The following is a 17,103-nucleotide window of genomic DNA, read 5'->3' as shown; positions in this document are numbered from 1 at the left end:
TAACCCCCCCCCCCACTGTCCTCGTCCATAGGTGTACTATTTTTCCGTTGGGGGGTTCCTGCACCCCCCATACCCCTTCCCCCGCCCCAGAATAGGCAGTCCACTCCCTTTCTATGCCCCTGATTCTATTATATTCACTAGTTTATTCTGTTCATCAGATTATTTATTCACTTGATTTTTAGATTCACTTGTTGATAGATGTGTATTTGTTGTTCATAATTTGTATCTTTACCTTTTTCTTCTTCTTCCTCTTCTTAAAGGATACCTTTCAGCATTTCATATAATACTGGTTTGGTGGTGATGAACTCCTTTAGCTTTTTCTTATCTGTGAAGCTCTTTATCTGACCTTCAATTCTGAATGATAGCTTTGTTGGGTAAAGTAATCTAGGTTGTAGGTTCTTGCTATTCATCACTTTGAATATTTCTTGCAACTCCCTTCTGGCCTGCATAGTTTCTGTTGAGAAATCAGCTGACAGTCATATGGGTACCCCCCTGTAGGTAACTGACTTTTTTTCTCTTGCTGCTTTTAAGATTCTCTTTTTGTCTTTTGCTCTTGGCATTTTAATTATGATGTGTCTTGGTGTGGTCCTCTTTGGATTCCTTTTGTTTGGGGTTCTCTGCGCTTCCTGGACTTGTAAGTCTATTTCTTTCACCAGGTAGGGGAAGTTTTCTGTCATTATTTCTTCAAATAGGTTCAGGTGATCACTTTTAAGAAGGAGTACTACTCAGCACTCTAAAACTTAATGTTTAATGAGATTATGTCTGTAAGACCCTTGGTAAATATGAAACTACCTGGAGAAACACAAGGCACAAATTATTACTACTATTTTTAGGACTATAATCTTCAAATAAGCCAAGTCATTCCCTATTTTGTGAACATTATTCAAAATATGAAGCTTTCTGAAATGAACACCAATTTTTCTCTTCAGCCTACTTACTGCCCTAAAGCGACCCCCTAATAGAGAAACTGGGTCTGTTAAGTGTTGTTTTTTTTCCTGCTTTTTCTTTCCTGTCCTCTTATTCTCCCAGCTGTCTCAACTCAGAACCTTGTAGGAAGAGAGTTACACTTCAGAAAAATGTGTTTGCTCTGACATTTAAACAAGCCTCCATTTTGTTTTTCCATACAGAATTTTCCCCTCTTGCATTTGCAGCAGTCTCTCTGACCTGTCTTCTTTTCTGCTCATTCATTATTACTAAGGTTTTCAGATTATACCAGAGGAAGAAGACAGATTTATAAATGTGTTTCTGCCCAGCTCTTTCAAGAGTGGGACTTAACATTCTAATTGTATGCCTGTTCTCTATACACAGCTGTGCTCATCTGCTCTTATTAATGAAGTGCCTATCTCTAAGTCTTACCTTGTCTGGAAATAAATGGACTCTGTTCCTGTTCAAATTGGTTATACAGTAATCAGAGCAGCCCATCACTGGGAGGAGACATCCATTTGAATTCACTTGCTAATAGCCAGAGAGAATTTAGCCTAATTGCTTTCTTTCTTAGGTTTGCCATTTCCCTTAAGATGTCAGTACCCTAGAAAGGGATAGAAGGGATAGGAATCCTGTCCTTTTCCCCTCTGGATCCCCCCCGCCCCTCACCCACACCCTTGCAATCCTGTGTGTGTTTTTAGCTAAGATAAAGATAAAGGGACATTTTGAGGAAATTGTGTAAAAAGAATCAAAATCCACTAGTGATTGCTGTGTAATGCCTTAAAGATCTGACCACTAATAAATAATGAGATCTTTGGTAAATTACTTAGCCTTTCATTTCCTGATTTGTACAGTAGCTTTAACAACCCCTATATGGCAGGATTGTTGGGAGGACTCTGATTTCTCTTAATGGTGTGCCTTATTCAAAAAGTGATTTAAGGCTGTGAATATTTGATAAGCTAATGAGTATGAAAACACATAGCACATAATAGATGTTCAATAAATGTTTGAATTAGACTCTAATTGACTAAATCAAAGTTCTTTCCTGCCCTAATTTCATCAGACTGAGACTTCCTGAAAGGATAATGCCCTCCTCCCTCTCCCCCCAATTCCCTTCTCTGATCTGGTTTTATGACAGAGCATCATAAAATCTGATCCCAAAGAGAACAGAGGCTAAATAAGGTCTTATTTAAAAGGCATGCCCAAGAGTTCAGGGCTCGAGTCCTGTACTCCATGGTTTTATCTAAGCACTTTCTTTGTATTGACATAATAAAAGCCTACTATGGGCTAGTTATCTAATTTAAAATCTTATCATTTATTTGTTTTAATTCTGTAGTATTGATTAAAAATCTAAGGTTCGTAGAGGTTAAATGTCTTGTCCAAGATTACACTGTAGCAGAGCAAGGATTTGGACTAAGGTTTTCTAACTACAAGTCCAGTGAATTTTAGACAGCATTCTACATCTAAGAAGAAAATGAATAAAGGTGAGTTACTGCAGATAGGCCCTGGGAATGGAGTGCTGACCCAAATAGTATTATATTAGTGTGTGACCAAGATGAACAGAAGGCTAACTCTAGAGTCTCCAGACTTATTCTCTAGATACATTACATAGAAAATGTGCCTCGGGACTTCCAGTCAGAAAGACCGTGTTCGAACTTTTGACACATCCCTTCTGGTCCAAACACATAACAAGGAGTAAAATATATAAAGTGAAAATCAAAGAACATGTTTGGGCTCAAAAACAAAATAACCATCTCCAGGGATCAAAAATAGAAAAGACAGAAGTCACTGGGGCTGAAGCTGTGGGCCTGCTCTCCTCCAGATCTGGGAACAGAGAATGGTGCCTGAGCACCAACTAGATACTGAAAGTGCTTCCTAAAGAGATAGAACTAGAGGCCAGGGGAGTCAGATGCCAACCCTCAACCAGCCTCATGAAAGGAGGCTTTAACTAGTTAATTGAATAGAGGAGGAAGGAAGCCTAAGGAGTTGGGAAGAAGTATGTCTAGCTGCCTGCTGGTTCACTGACTAAAACTATGATATCCTAAATTTCTTCTAATGGCATAGGCCATTCAAAGACCTGTTCACACTAGGTCCTTAGGGGACTAGATGGGGAAAATTGCAAAAATATGAAACAGAGAAAGGGGAAATCAGTAACAAAAACATCTCACTCAAAAAGAGCCTGCAAACTGCCCTGGTCAGTTTGGCTCAGTGGTTGGTGGTTAAAGCGTCAACCCACAGGACCGAAGGGTTGTGGGTTCAATTCCTGGTCAAGGGAATGTACCTGGGTTGCAGGTTCCCCAGCCCCAGTAGGTAGGGGTGTGTGCAGGAGGCAACCAATAGATGTGTCTCTCTCACATCAATGATTCTCTCTCTCTCTCCCTCCCTCCCTCCCTCCCTCCCCCGACCCCTTCGTTCCACTCTCTCAAAACAATGGAAAAAATGTCCTTGGGTGAGGATAAGTTTTTTAAAAAAAACAGCCTACAAAACAAAATTTTATATAATAGAAAACTAACACTAAGAAAGATAACCAGTAAAATTTAACCAGGACTTACACTTTGAGGAAGATAGACATACTTTTTCCTAGTTCTCGCACTGGGAAATACAACTAAAAACCCTGTCCATTATATATAAAACAAATATAACAAGATAGTGAAAGGTGTAGAAAAGAAGGCAGACCAGCTAAGGACCTCAAGACCTGAGTAATAACATGGTGGTGAGTTCCCTGGGTTTTCCCTCTATATTCCAGATATGGAGCTGAACGTTATACTTAATGATGAAAAACTGAGTGCTTTCCCCCTAAGAGCAGAAACAAGGCAAGGATGTCTGTTTTCACTATTCTTATTCAACGCAGTGCTGGAAGTTCTAGCTATTGCAATAGTATGAGAAAAGGAAAGAAAAGGCATACAGATCAGAAAGCAAGAGATACAACTGTGCTTATTTGCACATCACATGATTGTCTACATAGAAAATCTCAATGACTAAATAAATAACTCCTAGAACTAATAAGTGATTTTAGATAGGTCATAGAATATAAGATAAACATACAAAACTCAATTGTATGTCTACTATATACTAGCTATGAACATTTGGGGACTGAATTTAAAAATGTAATAATACCATTTATAATGGCTCAAAAAAATGAAATACTTAGGTGTAAATTTAACAAAACATCTACAAGATTTGTATGCTGAAAGAAGTTAAAGATGATCTAAATAAATAGCACATAGTAAAGATGTCAATTTTTCCCAAATTGATAATGTAGGTTAATGCAATTTCTGTCAAAATTTCAGCAAGATATTTTGTAGATATAGATAAGATTATTCTAAAATAAGATTTTAAGACCTATATAGCCACAGTAATCTATGAGACTGTAATATTTGCAGAGGGATAGACACTTACTTCAATGGAACAGAGCAGAGAATGAGGAAATAGACAGATACAACCAATTGATTTTGGCAAAGATACCAAATCAATTCTTGGCATCATGAATTAACAAATGGACATCATGGACCGAGAGAGAGAGAGAGAGAATCTCATATAAAAATTGACTCAAATCAAGGACTAAAACAGAAAACTGTAAAACTTTTAGGGGAAAAAAATCTAGAAAAAAATCTTCAGTAGGCAAAGAATTCTTAGACTTACACCAAAAACATGATTCCTGAATGGCACAAAATCTTATAAATAAGTCATTGATTGGTGGATACATGAGTTTTTGTTAGGTTATTGTTTGTAATTTTTTAGTATGTTTGAAACACTGCATAATCTTTTTTAAGTTATAAAACTGTGTCTTAATTGGACACATTAAATATTTGCAGCTGTTGCCCATCTGACAGGTCCGTGGTAGTGTTGTGGGCAGTTCCCATAGAACTATTTCAGCCCAATCCTTTTTGTCCCATTGGGACCCACATTACTCCTAAACCCTCCTATAGGAGCCAGAATGCTATTCAAATGGAAAAATACTCTTTTCGGTGGTCAATAGGGTTTCTCTTGTCTATATCTGAGTCTTTTTGTCTTCCAGGGATGTTGGTAGTGAATGTAACATGGAGGAACAAGACATACGTAGGTACACTTCTTGACTGCACACGGCATGATTGGGCACCCCCCAGGTAAGCACTTTACGGCTTTTTAGTTTATGTTAGTCTGAACCACCCTAATCAGTGATCTTTTATACCTTTATCCAGGTAGGGTTGGATAGGTTTTTTGGGTTTGTTTTTTAATTTTTCTAATATATATTTTTATTGATTTCAGAGAGGAAGGGAGAGTGAGAGAGAGATAGAAACATCAATGATGAGAATCATTGATCGGCTGCCTCCTGTACACCCCACACAGAATTGAGCCCACAACCCAGGCATATACCCTGACCAGGAATCAAACCGTGACCTCCTGGTTCATAGGTTGACGCTCAACCACTGAGCCTGCTGGCCGGGCTATAGGGTTGGATAGTTTTTAAGACACCCAGCTTTAGGTTGTACACTTGAAACTAATACAATATTATATGTCAAATGTAATTGAAGAATAAAAATTATTAATTTTAAAAAAGGGAAAAATTTAAGAAATTAACAGCATCTCCTAGCAGTATTTTTCACCTTAGATATAATAGATGTGTTTCTATAAAATAAAAGCATTTGCCATACAGGGGAAGGAAAAATAAAAGGCACCCAGCTTTTAAAGGACATTATGGTGTAGAGACAAAGGGAGCCACTATATTTATCTGGCATTCAAGAATAAATTAATCAGGCCCCGGTCGGTGCTGCTCAGTGGTAGAGCGTCAGCCCACAGACCAAAAGGTTGCAGGTTCAATTCCAGGTTCAATTCCCGGTCAAGGGCACACACACAAAAAAAGAAAAAGAATAAATGAGTTAGGTGTTGATGGGTTGGGTAGAAGTGGGTGGAGATTCTACTTAAGTCTTCATCTGTAATTATTGAATTCTGACTGCTATCTGTAGTCACTTTGAGACTCCGTGTCTGAAAGGTCATTAGAGTCTGACTATCAGTGTGCAAACATTCATTGATGATCCTTTTTGATGGTAGCTATCTCTGAAAAGTTTAAACTCAAAAACATTTTGGGTTTTTTTTTAAACTACTGGACACTGTTGGTTTCACAAGGACCTTTTCAAATTGCAATTTGATCTTAAGATTGGCATTTCAGTGAATGGCACCTTATAGCTTATTCCTAATATTAGTTTGAAGTTTGCTAGGCTTTGGGGAACCCAAATGTTGGGGAATAATTTACAGCTAGTATGCAGAAAGCATTCTAGGAGCTCACCACTTAATTGCAGTTCCCACTCTTTCAGAAGTTCCTTTAGCAAATCATATTCATTGAAAATGATAGTTACCATCTGGACAATTCTTCTGGAGACTGCAGCTAAACTGGTTTGAAGTTGTTTTCACTTCTTAATAATATTCTATTGTGTTTGTCCTTTGCCAAGGTTCTGTGACTCTCCCACCAGTGACTTGGAAATGCGAAACGGTCGGGGTAGAGGCAAACGCATGCGTCCCAACAGTAACACACCTGTCAATGAGACAGCAACAACCTCTGACAGCAAAGGGACCAGCAGCAGCAGCAAAACCCGAGCAGGAGCCAATAGCAAAGGCCGTCGGGGCAGCCAGAATTCTTCAGAGCACCGCCCACCTGCCAGTAGCACCTCTGAGGATGTCAAGGCCAGCCCTTCCTCAGTGAATAAGCGGAAAAACAAACCCCTTTCAGACATGGAGCTGAATTCTAGCTCAGAGGACTCCAAAGGGAGCAAGCGTGTCCGTACGAATTCCATGGGCTCAGCCACTGGCCCCCTCCCTGGGACCAAGGTGGAACCCACTGTTCTAGATAGAAACTGTCCCTCCCCAGTCCTGATTGACTGTCCCCACCCAAACTGTAACAAGAAGTATAAGCACATCAATGGACTTAAGTACCATCAAGCTCACGCCCATACAGATGATGACAGCAAGCCAGAAGCAGATGGAGACAGTGAGTACGGAGAGGAGCCCACACTCCATGCAGACCTCGGGAGCTGCAATGGTGCCTCTGCCTCACAGAAAGGTTCCTTGTCCCCTGCCCGCTCAGCTACCCCCAAAGTTCGGCTCGTAGAGCCCCATAGCCCTTCTCCTTCAAGCAAATTCAGCACAAAAGGTCTGTGTAAGAAAAAGTTGAGTGGGGAAGGGGACACAGACCTTGGGGCCTTATCCAATGATGGCTCTGATGATGGACCGTCAGTTATGGATGATACAAGCAATGATGCCTTTGATTCTTTGGAAAGGAAATGTATGGAAAAAGAAAAATGTAAAAAACCCTCTTGTTTGAAACCTGAAAAGATGCCTTCCAAGAGCTTAAAGTCAGCCCGGCCCATTGCCCCGGCCATCCCCCCACAACAAATCTACACCTTCCAGACAGCCACCTTCACAGCAGCCAGCCCAGGCTCCTCCTCGGGCTTGACCACCACAGTGGTCCAAGCCATGCCCAACAGCCCCCAGCTCAAGCCCATTCAGCCCAAGCCCACTGTGATGGGAGAACCTTTCACAGTCAACCCTGCCTTGACTCCAGCCAAGGATAAGAAAAAGAAAGACAAAAAAAAGAAGGAGTCTTCAAAGGAACTTGAAAGTCCTCTGACTCCTGGCAAGGTCTGTCGAGCAGAAGAAGGCAAAAGCCCATTCAGGGAATCGTCAGGAGAAGGGATGAAAATGGAGGGGCTCCTAAATGGCTCATCAGACCCCCACCAGAGCCGACTGGCCAGCATCAAGGCTGAAGCTGATAAGATATACAGCTTCACAGACAATGCCCCCAGCCCTTCCATTGGAAGCAGTAGCCGCCTAGAGAGCACTACCCCTACCCAGCCCATGACTCCCTTACATGTAGTGACTCAGAATGGAGCTGAAGCCAGCTCCGTCAAAACCAACAGCCCTGCCTACTCCGACATCTCTGATGCTGGGGAGGACGGGGAGGGCAAAGTGGAGAGTGTCAAATCCAAGGACCCTGAGCAGTTGGTTAAGGAAGGGGCTAAGAAAACTCTTTTCCCCCCTCAGCCACAGAGCAAAGACTCCCCATATTACCAAGGCTTTGAGAGTTACTACTCTCCAAATTACGCACAGTCCAGCCCAGGGACGCTGAACCCCAGCAGCCAGGCAGGAGTGGAAGGCCAGGCCCTGAAGACAAAAAAGGATGAGGAGCCTGAGAGCATAGAGGGGAAAGCGAAGAACGATGTCTGTGAGGACAAGAAGCCAGAGCTGAGCAGTTCCAGTCAGCAGCCCTCTGTCATCCAGCAACGTCCCAACATGTACATGCAGTCCCTGTACTACAACCAGTATGCCTATGTGCCCCCCTATGGCTACAGCGACCAGAGTTACCACACCCACCTCCTGAGCACGAACACAGCTTACCGGCAGCAATATGAGGAACAGCAGAAACGGCAGAGCTTGGAGCAGCAGCAGCGGGGACTGGACAAGAAGGCAGAGTTGGGCCTGAAGGAGCGGGAGGCAGCACTCAAGGAAGAATGGAAGCAAAAGCCGTCAATTCCACCAACTCTCACCAAGGCTCCCAGCCTGACAGACCTGGTGAAGTCAGGACCCAGCAAGGCCAAGGAGCCAGGGGCTGACCCTGCCAAGTCAGTCATTATTCCCAAGTTAGATGACTCTTCCAAACTCCCCAGCCAGGCCCCAGAAACAATTAAAGTGAAACTGAGTGAGGCCAGCCACCTAGGCAAGGAGGCTTCTGAGGCTAAGTCAGGTGCTGAGTGTGGCCGACAGGCGGAGGTGGATCCAATACTCTGGTACCGACAGGTAACTGTTCTGGGAAGAAATAGAAATACTGTCTGTCTTTCTCTCTTCCTCACAATCAGGGTTGTCCTGATTTAGGAGGTCAACAGAATACAGGTTAGCAGGAGAAATCTATAATTTTAGGGATATTTTTACCTTTGTAAATCATTTTAATGTTTTTCAAAAAGCACTTTTAGCCCTAATCAGTATACTCAGTATTTAGGGCATCGGCCCATGCACCAAAGGGTCTCATTCGATTCCCAGTCTGCAGCACATACCTGGATTGCAGGTTTACTCCCCACCCCAAGTCGGGGTACCTGCAGAGGGCAAACAGTCGATGTCTCTCTCTCACATTGATGTTTTTCTCTCCCAACCTCCCTCCCTCCCTTCCACTCTCTCTGAAAAGCAATGGGAAAAAATATATATCCTCCGGTGAGAATTAACGAAAAAGTGGGGGGGGGGGCGGTACTGTTACATCAGTGAAAGGTCTTTTCCCATTTGACAAGAGAGGCCCAAAACAAAAACTGGAACCCAGCTATCTGGATTCCTAGTACAGTGTTTCTTCCAGTGTTCGGTTCCTGTGGGATGATTTCATGGTGATCTGTCCATATTTTAGAGTAGACCAGAAGTACACTACTCAAACTGTTACTTGCAAAAATATTTTATAGGAAGAGCTAGAACCAAGAACTTGGTCTCACATCTTGCTCTGCTCAAGAGACTTATTTTCTTTTTTTAATATGTTTTTATTGATTTTATAGAGAGAGGAGGAAGAGGGAGAGAGAGACAGAAACATCAATCATCTGCTTCCTGCATGTCCCCTACTGGGAATTGAGCCCACAACCTGGGCATGTGCCCTGACCCAGAATTGAACCGGAAACCATGGGATGACGCTTAACCAAATGAGCCATACCTGCCAGGGCTGCTCAAGAAACTTAAGAAAGTCTTCCCTTCCCTGTTGGTGCCACAGTTAGACCTTCCGCCCGAGTTTGCCCTGAAGAAATGAAACAACCTAAATACCCTTGGAAAGGGAGCAGCCTCTTCTGTTCAGGGAGTCATTTCTCCAGAATGCTGGTTCTCGCTGAGGAGACCCACCGGCAGATTTCCTCTTCTTTCCCCCTCTTTCTTTCTTTCCCTTGAGGCCGGGAGGGGTCAGGCTTTTTAAGCAGGAGGGACCAGAGGTCATTGTAAACGATCAATAGCGGCCACTGGCATTCTCTGCCCTGGTGTCTGCTTTGGTGTTTGCTGGGACCCTGGGCTTGAACTATCACTCACTCTCTCTCTCCTTCATTTGTGCAACACTCAGTGCTCATTCTGTGATTGTAGGAAGCTGAGCCCCGGATGTGGACATATGTTTATCCTGCCAAGTACTCAGACATCAAGTCAGAAGATGAGAGGTGGAAAGAGGAGCGGGACCGCAAATTGAAGGAGGAAAGGAGTCGGAATAAGGACTCTGTCCCCAAGGAGGATGGGAAAGAAAGCACAAGTAGTGACTGCAAGCTGCCCACTTCTGAGGAATCCCGCCTTGGGAGCAAGGAGCCCCGGCCAAGTGTCCATGTGCCTGTGTCCTCCCCCCTCACCCAGCACCAGTCCTACATCCCCTACATGCACGGCTACTCCTACAGCCAGTCCTATGACCCCAACCACCCCAGCTACCGGGGCATGCCTGCTGTGATGATGCAGAACTACCCAGGTAGGCACCACCCTTCCAGCTGGTGTTCCATGAACTGCGGGTGGAAATGAAGCAGAGATTTCAAATCCAGTTTTCTTGCTCAGTCCTAAGGCTTATTGGGGCTCAGGTAGACGACAGCCCTTTTTTGAATGTGACATTCTGTGAAGTGGCCCCTCTACACCCAACTCTTTGACCCCTAATTACAGTCTATGGAACCACCTCTACCTCCCTTGCTTCACTATTAGGTTGCCTCTATAGTCACTTTTCATGGATAACAAAAGGTAAAACTCTGTACCACTGCCATCTTCCCTCAACGAGGATTTGTTACACACACATTCTTTATTTTGCAGTGCGCTCAGGCACTGTGGAGAACGCAAACGACATAGGGAGCTTACAGCTTAATTGTAGCATGAGAGACACGTAACAAATAACATTCAAACCAGCACACTGCATGTATTCATTTACAAGATCCTGTTCAGCTGTAAGATTGGAAGGCAGGAGGGGGAAGAGCATTGGAAGTCAGATTGTGGGGAAGTTCAGCTAGAAGAGGCTGAGCTTGGGAAAGACAAGCTCTTTACACTGCCATCCTTGAGTTCTTGGGGGACACACAGTAGGAGTTTGAGTTTTTAACTTGTTAGAAGAAAATTCTCTTATTCCACTCTACTCACTGATGTCTGTTGCCTGAACAGCTATGTGTGGTGCTTCTGGGGTGAGAGAGAACTTCTGTCACTCCTTCAAGCTGCCCCTCCCTATAGGAGAGCAGCCTAAATAGTCTTGATATTCTGGCATAGCATTATAAGGACACATAAGCTTTCAGACAGATAGGAAATTGTCTCATTCCTTTCTTCTGTTGCCCCTACTCATCTCTATAAAAACAGTACTGTTGGGCCCTAACTGGTTTGGCTCAGTGGATAGAGCGTCGGCCTGCAGACTCAAGGGTCCCAGGTTTGATTCCAGTCAAGGGCATGTACCTTGGTTGCCGGCACATCCCCAGTAGGGAGTGTGTAGGAGGCAGCTGATCGATGTTTCTCTCTCATCAATGTTTCTAACTCTCTATTCTTCTCCCTTCCTCTCTGTAAAAAATCAATAAAATATATTTTTTTAAAAAAACAGTACTGTTGGATGAGTGCCTGATCTGGGCTGGGCACTGTCCTAGGTATTTATGTGCATTATCTTATTTAATCCATTGGACACCCTGTGAAATAAGATTTGGTATCTTCATTTTGGTGGTGAAGAAACTGAAGCTCAGAAAGGTTGTTAATTTGCTCAAGGCTACCCAACTGTTAAGTCTCAGTAGTAGGATTTGAGCCCAAGGCCATCTGCCTTCATATCCTATGACTTTTCCACTTCGTAGTCTCACCTGTCCAGGCTGAATCTCTGAGAGGGAAATTGATTCCCAGTAACTGCGGGTCATGTTCCTAATATCCCTAAGCTAATTTTGCCTCTAGAGCAGCCGTGGGCAAACTACGGCCCGCGGGCCGGATCCGGCCCGTTTGAAATGAATAAAACTAAAAAAAAAAAAAGACCGTACCCTTTTATGTAATGATGTTTACTTTGAATTTATATTAGTTCACACAAACACTCCATCCATGCTTTTGTTCCGGCCCTCCGGTCCAGTTTAAGAACCCATTGTGGCCCTCGAGTCAAAAAGTTTGCCCACCCCTGTTGTAGAGCTCAGTAAAGAAAGGACAAACTAATCATCTCAGCCCAAAGACACCAGGGTAGAAACTATCCCTGTGCCTATCCCTCCCAGCCACGCTCACTAACACAGAGTTTCTTCTACCTCTCCCATCTCCCTGACTGCTTTCTTTTTCCTTTCCCAGGTTCCTACCTACCTTCCAGCTACTCTTTCTCCCCATATGGCAGCAAGGTCTCAGGGGGTGAAGATGCTGACAAGGCACGAGCCAGCCCCAGTGTCAGTTGTAAATCCAGCTCAGAGTCCAAAGCCTTGGACATCTTACAGCAGCACGCCAGTCACTACAAGAGCAAGTCTCCCACGGTAAGGGAAGTTCAGTTACACTGGCTGGTCTCAAAGACCAATAGGGCTGAAATCGGGGTCCGGGAGAAGGTGGACAAGGTCAGGTCCTAACCACAGTGCAGTTGGCTCCTCCAGGCACCGCTTGATGCTTAGGTGTCCTGCATGTTTGAGGAGTCGTGATGTGGGCTCTGGCATCTTGCTCTCGTGTGTGTCTCACAATAGTGCTTTTTTGTTGCTTTCCTTTCCAGATAAGTGATAAAACTTCTCAGGAGAGAGATCGGGGAGGCTGTGGGGTGGTTGGGGGTGGTGGCAGCTGTAGCAGCATCGGAGGAGCAGGTGCCGGTGATAGGAGTGTAGACCGGCCCCGCACCTCTCCTTCCCAGCGCCTGATGTCCACACACCACCACCACCACCACTTGGGGTACTCACTGCTCCCAGCACAGTACAACTTACCCTATGCAGCAGGTAAGCCTCATTTCCCACTGCCTGCCTTTTAAACTCCATAGCAGTTGTCCACAGCAAGGAGCCCCTGGCAAGAATCAGAATCCTAGCCTCCTGCAGACCATCATTAAAGCATATGACATGTATTTCCTCCCTTGGAGCTTGGGGACTCTCAAACTTCTCCAGAAAGTTGGCTTTCATATTCAGAAGAATAAGGAACAGGTGTTCCCACAGCCAAAGAGAAACAAGCAGCTGAAAAATGGAGCCTTATTCTCTATCCCTAGCAACTGTATCTGGCCAAGTATTACACTTTTTTTCTGTCAGCACCCCAAAACTCAATAGAGTTAGGAAAGTAAGGAGAAACTCCTCCCTTCCCCACACAGCTGGTAAAGAGAAAGTGCTTAGATCAAAGGTTCTGGGAGCGCTACACTAACATGTCCTCCTCCTCACTCAGGGCTTTCTTCCACAGCCATTGTGGCCAGCCAGCAAGGCTCAACTCCCTCACTCTACCCACCGCCCCGGAGGTGAGAACGGTAAGTGATTTTTCATTTGGGGCAGCACATAGAGTAGAGATAGTTGATCACAACTATCGTGGGTCACAGAGTATCTGTGGAGCCTGGGTGAGGGATAGCTGTGTGGGGTCAGCAGTCTGGAAATGGTGGAACTGTGGCCAAGCCTCTAGTTACTAGAGTCTAGTACAAGTCTCCCGTGAAGCCACGTGCTTCTAAGAGGAGCTGTGGAACACATCCTCTAGGGCAGTGGTTCTCAACCTTCCTAATGCCGCGACCTTTAATACAGTTCCTCATGTTGTGATGACCCCCAACCATAAAATTATTTTCGTTGCTGCTTCATAACTGTCATTTTGCTATTGTTATGAGTCGTAATGTAAATATGATATGCAGGATGTATTTTCATTGTTACAAATTGAACATAATTAAAGCATAGTGACTAATCACAAAAACAATATGTAATTATATATGTTTTCCGATGGTCTTAGGCGACCCCTGTGAAAGGGTCGTTCGACCCCCAAAGGGGTCGCGACCCACAGGTTGAGAACCGCTGGTCTAGGGAGAGCAGTAGCAGCAGTAGCTGCCTCCCCCACAGTTCATTTTCTTGGAGCGCCACCCTGTGGTTGTTGTGCCAGCCGCTGAGTGCCTGGTTATCTGTCCATGTTTCCCTTACAGAACACCAAGTGCCGGGATAAAGTCAGCTTCACGGGCCAGACTGGCTCACCCAAGGAGGTGCTGGAGGTGCCATTAATACATCAGTTAAATGGTGTTGATCATCCTGTTTGCCGTGTTCCCACCATGACCGAAGGCAGACCCTTGGCTATCTCGCCTCCACCAGGTCCCGGACTCCCCCACCCTCCCTCTTCCTCAGAAGCTGGAGAGCTGGTACTTAGCAAAAATATTTATTCTCTTGGCCACATTTGTGACTGTTGTGGCCTCTGTGGAGATGAAGGCATGGGGAGCAACCAGGGAAACATGGCCTCAGCCCAGAGAAGTCACTGCTCTGTTCCCCAGCCCCTGGTCAGCTGCCGGAGGAGTACCAGCCCCCCCAGGGAGGGACCCCCAAGCACTGGGTAAGGTCTGAAGACAGCACAGCAGCCATTCCCTCTCACCATCATTACCACCACCACCAGATCCTGCATCTCCCCAGTGGTTTGAGCCCTGGGAACTGACAGCACGTGGAGAAATTAGAATCTCAGGAAAGAAATTGGGGGCTGTTTTCTCTATAATTGTGAAAACAAGGTCTTCAAACCTGAAGACTTCTCCCCTCTCACATGAGCACATATAAATGCTCAGAGCCCAGCCTGGAAAAGAAGACCATGGTACTTGCCCAGCATGGCCTTGGGCTGCTGGTCAGGCAGAGGGCTGGGGGTCCCCACACCAGCACAGGGCTCCCCAGGGGTACTGGGAGTAAGCTGGAGCTGGAGCATGAATGGAGTCTGTGAAATAGAACTGCATCCCCACTAAGTCCTGCTGCTTCTTAGCCCTCAACACCTGGCCCTTTCTCTCTTCCCTCCTGACCCCTGTGCCCAGGGGGATTCTCACACTGATCTCTCCTCTTCTTTTCCACTGCTTGGCTCTTAAGACTCAGGCAGGTATAATAGTATTCCCCGGCCTGGGGAGCTTCGGAGTCTGCCAGGGGTCCTCAGGGCAAGGCCCGGGGGGCAGTTCTTAAAAAATGTCCTGTCCATTCAGCCATCATTTAGGGTCACAAATATATACAGCCAGGTTCCTCTGTATACAAGTATATGGTTTTATATAGCTCAGTCTATAACCCCATGTGTGCCAATATGAGCCGTGTCTTTGTAACACACGTTTTTGTTTTAGGAGACACTGCCCATGGGAGGTTATGTGTTCTTTAGACCTGGGGTAACATATTCAAGCCATTACTCCTCTGAGCCACAGAGTGTACTCAGTGGGAGCTGTGCTTTGAGGCAGCAGACATTTCTCTGCTCTCTCAGTCCAGGCTCTGTGCTCTTTGTACTGGGAAGGGACAATGCTTTGGTAGCTTTATTGGAGTCACTTCTTCCCCATGGGGTGGGAAGCTTTAGCTCTTACTTTGCTTTTGAGGTATCATCCCTTTGTTCTTCTCCTCTCCTATCTGTCCTTGACCTGGATTGACAGAAAAAAAAGACTGACAGACACCAGCCTAGGCTACACAGGGGTATTAGTGACCAGAGTGCCAAAAGTGACCATTTAAAGCAGGTACTTGGCTCTGACAGTGTGGGGCATGGAGGTGGAGGGCAGTTAGCACAATGTCCAGCAAAGGCTGCTTTCCAAGGTCCCAGAGCCCTACTCTAGAGAGGCTTAGGGTCATTTGCCCAAGAGGAGCCCCTCTGACCTATAGACCTTTCCTCTAGGTTTCACATTCTTGTTTTTATTCAAGTTGGATTCTGAGCCCATCCAAAAATCTCACCATTTTAGACCTCTTAGCAGGCCCCCAAGAAGCCTCCCTCTCCTCCATCATTCCCTCTGCCTCCTGCTGCCCCAGTGGGCAGTGCTCTGAACAGTGGAAGTGACACCCCACCTAACCTGAGTCACCACTAAGAGGATGACTGAATTTCAGCCTGATTATGCCCTCCCACACTCCTGTGGGGTGAAGCCAAGGGCCTGTCTCTGTTCCTGTTTGTTTTTAAATACTGTTGTGTGTTTTGTAACTGTGGCGCTGGCTTGCAGCGTGATCTGTACATATTGTAAAGAAACCGTTTCAGGCAGGCATGGTCTGCATTCCTGCCCTTTCCACTTTGTTCTGTAACACAGAGGAGAAGAAATTTCGAATTAGCAGGGCAGCCTTGGGTTCTACAGAAGGGAACAGCTTTTTCTTTTGTTTTCTTTTCTTTTGTTTTCTTTTCCCCTATAAAACTTTTGGCTCTTGGATCCTTATATCCAAGTCTCCCTTGAAGAGTGGGAGCTGAGCTGCCCAGGAATGGCAGAATAGCACTGCCTTTTCCTGATCCCTGATCCCCCTGCTCTCAGATCCTTGCCAGGTCCAATCTTCCTTCCCTGGAATAGCACAAAGCAGCAGCAGCAGCAATAGAGGAAACAGATCCTTGACGAGTGCCGAGTGAAGGATTTGCTGTCCACCTCCAGCCTCTCTACATGGGAAGGAGGAACACAAGTGAGGGTACCTGTGGCACCCATGACCTGGTCAGAGGGACAAGACACGGAGCAAGAATTCCCATTCTACCCCACCCCACTCCAAAAGCATAGGCTGGGAAAGGTGGCTGCTAAGGGCCCAGACCACCAGACCAAGGCGCTCTTGGCGCCACCCCTGCCCAGGCCTCTGCTGGACATCTCTTCAGGTTCCCCACAGAGAAGCTAGAGGGAAAGACAGCCAAGGCTTGGAGAGCTGCTGCTCAAGATTCACATCCTCTTCTTCCTCATTCAGCCTCTTTCCCCGTTGGTACATGTATATGAACATGTATGCAATGTCCTTCTCTTATGTCATCCTCTCCACACATCTCAAGGTCAGAGGACCACAAGCAGGAGGGTTAAGAGGGCACCCCATGAAATGAAGTGGTGATTCTTAAATCTCTTCTCTCCAGGCTCCACGGTCAGTGTGGGAAGACTTGGCCTCAGGAGTGGGAGGATAAGACTGCAGAAGGGCTAAGAGTTATTTTATACGGGCTTTGAGGTCACCCATGTCATTAATTATCCATATACCCTATCACCATCCCACTGTCTACTCTGATGCCCCCAAGACTCCACTGGGCAGCTAGTTGGCCCCATAATTATGGGCCTTTATCATTTGTTTTATTACTTGGGCATCCCAGGAAGTTTTCTGACGATCCTCTGCCATGGGCCCCTCCTGGGATTGAGCCCCTCCCAAACCCCAT

The 17,103-nt window shown here is 45.4% G+C and overlaps 1 protein-coding gene across 4 annotated transcripts in view; it reads left to right on the top strand.

Moving 5' to 3' along the window:
* ZNF609 (zinc finger protein 609) overlaps nt 1-14,186 on the top strand; it is a 204,901-nt gene extending 190,715 nt beyond the window's left edge. For 3 of the 4 annotated variants that reach the window (XM_014459781.2, XM_006093399.3, XM_014459782.2), the window contains 7 exons: nt 4,943-5,030; nt 6,354-8,694; nt 9,994-10,360; nt 12,163-12,338; nt 12,566-12,782; nt 13,213-13,291; nt 13,943-14,186. In XM_014459781.2, coding sequence (XP_014315267.1) covers nt 4,943-5,030; nt 6,354-8,694; nt 9,994-10,360; nt 12,163-12,338; nt 12,566-12,782; nt 13,213-13,286 — 3,263 coding nt within the window. In that variant the 3' untranslated portion in view covers nt 13,287-13,291; nt 13,943-14,186. The remainder of the gene's footprint in view (nt 1-4,942; nt 5,031-6,353; nt 8,695-9,993; nt 10,361-12,162; nt 12,339-12,565; nt 12,783-13,212; nt 13,292-13,942) is intronic. The other variant, XM_014459780.2, reaches the window with a different exon arrangement.
* The last annotated feature ends 2,917 nt before the right edge of the window (nt 14,187-17,103 follow it).

This window comes from Myotis lucifugus, unplaced genomic scaffold (genome assembly GCF_000147115.1).
Source record: "Myotis lucifugus unplaced genomic scaffold, Myoluc2.0 scaffold_115, whole genome shotgun sequence".
NCBI lineage: Eukaryota > Metazoa > Chordata > Mammalia > Chiroptera > Vespertilionidae > Myotis > Myotis lucifugus.
The sequence above is the reverse complement of the archived record's forward strand: the minus strand, read 5'-3'. Positions and strand labels throughout refer to the sequence as shown.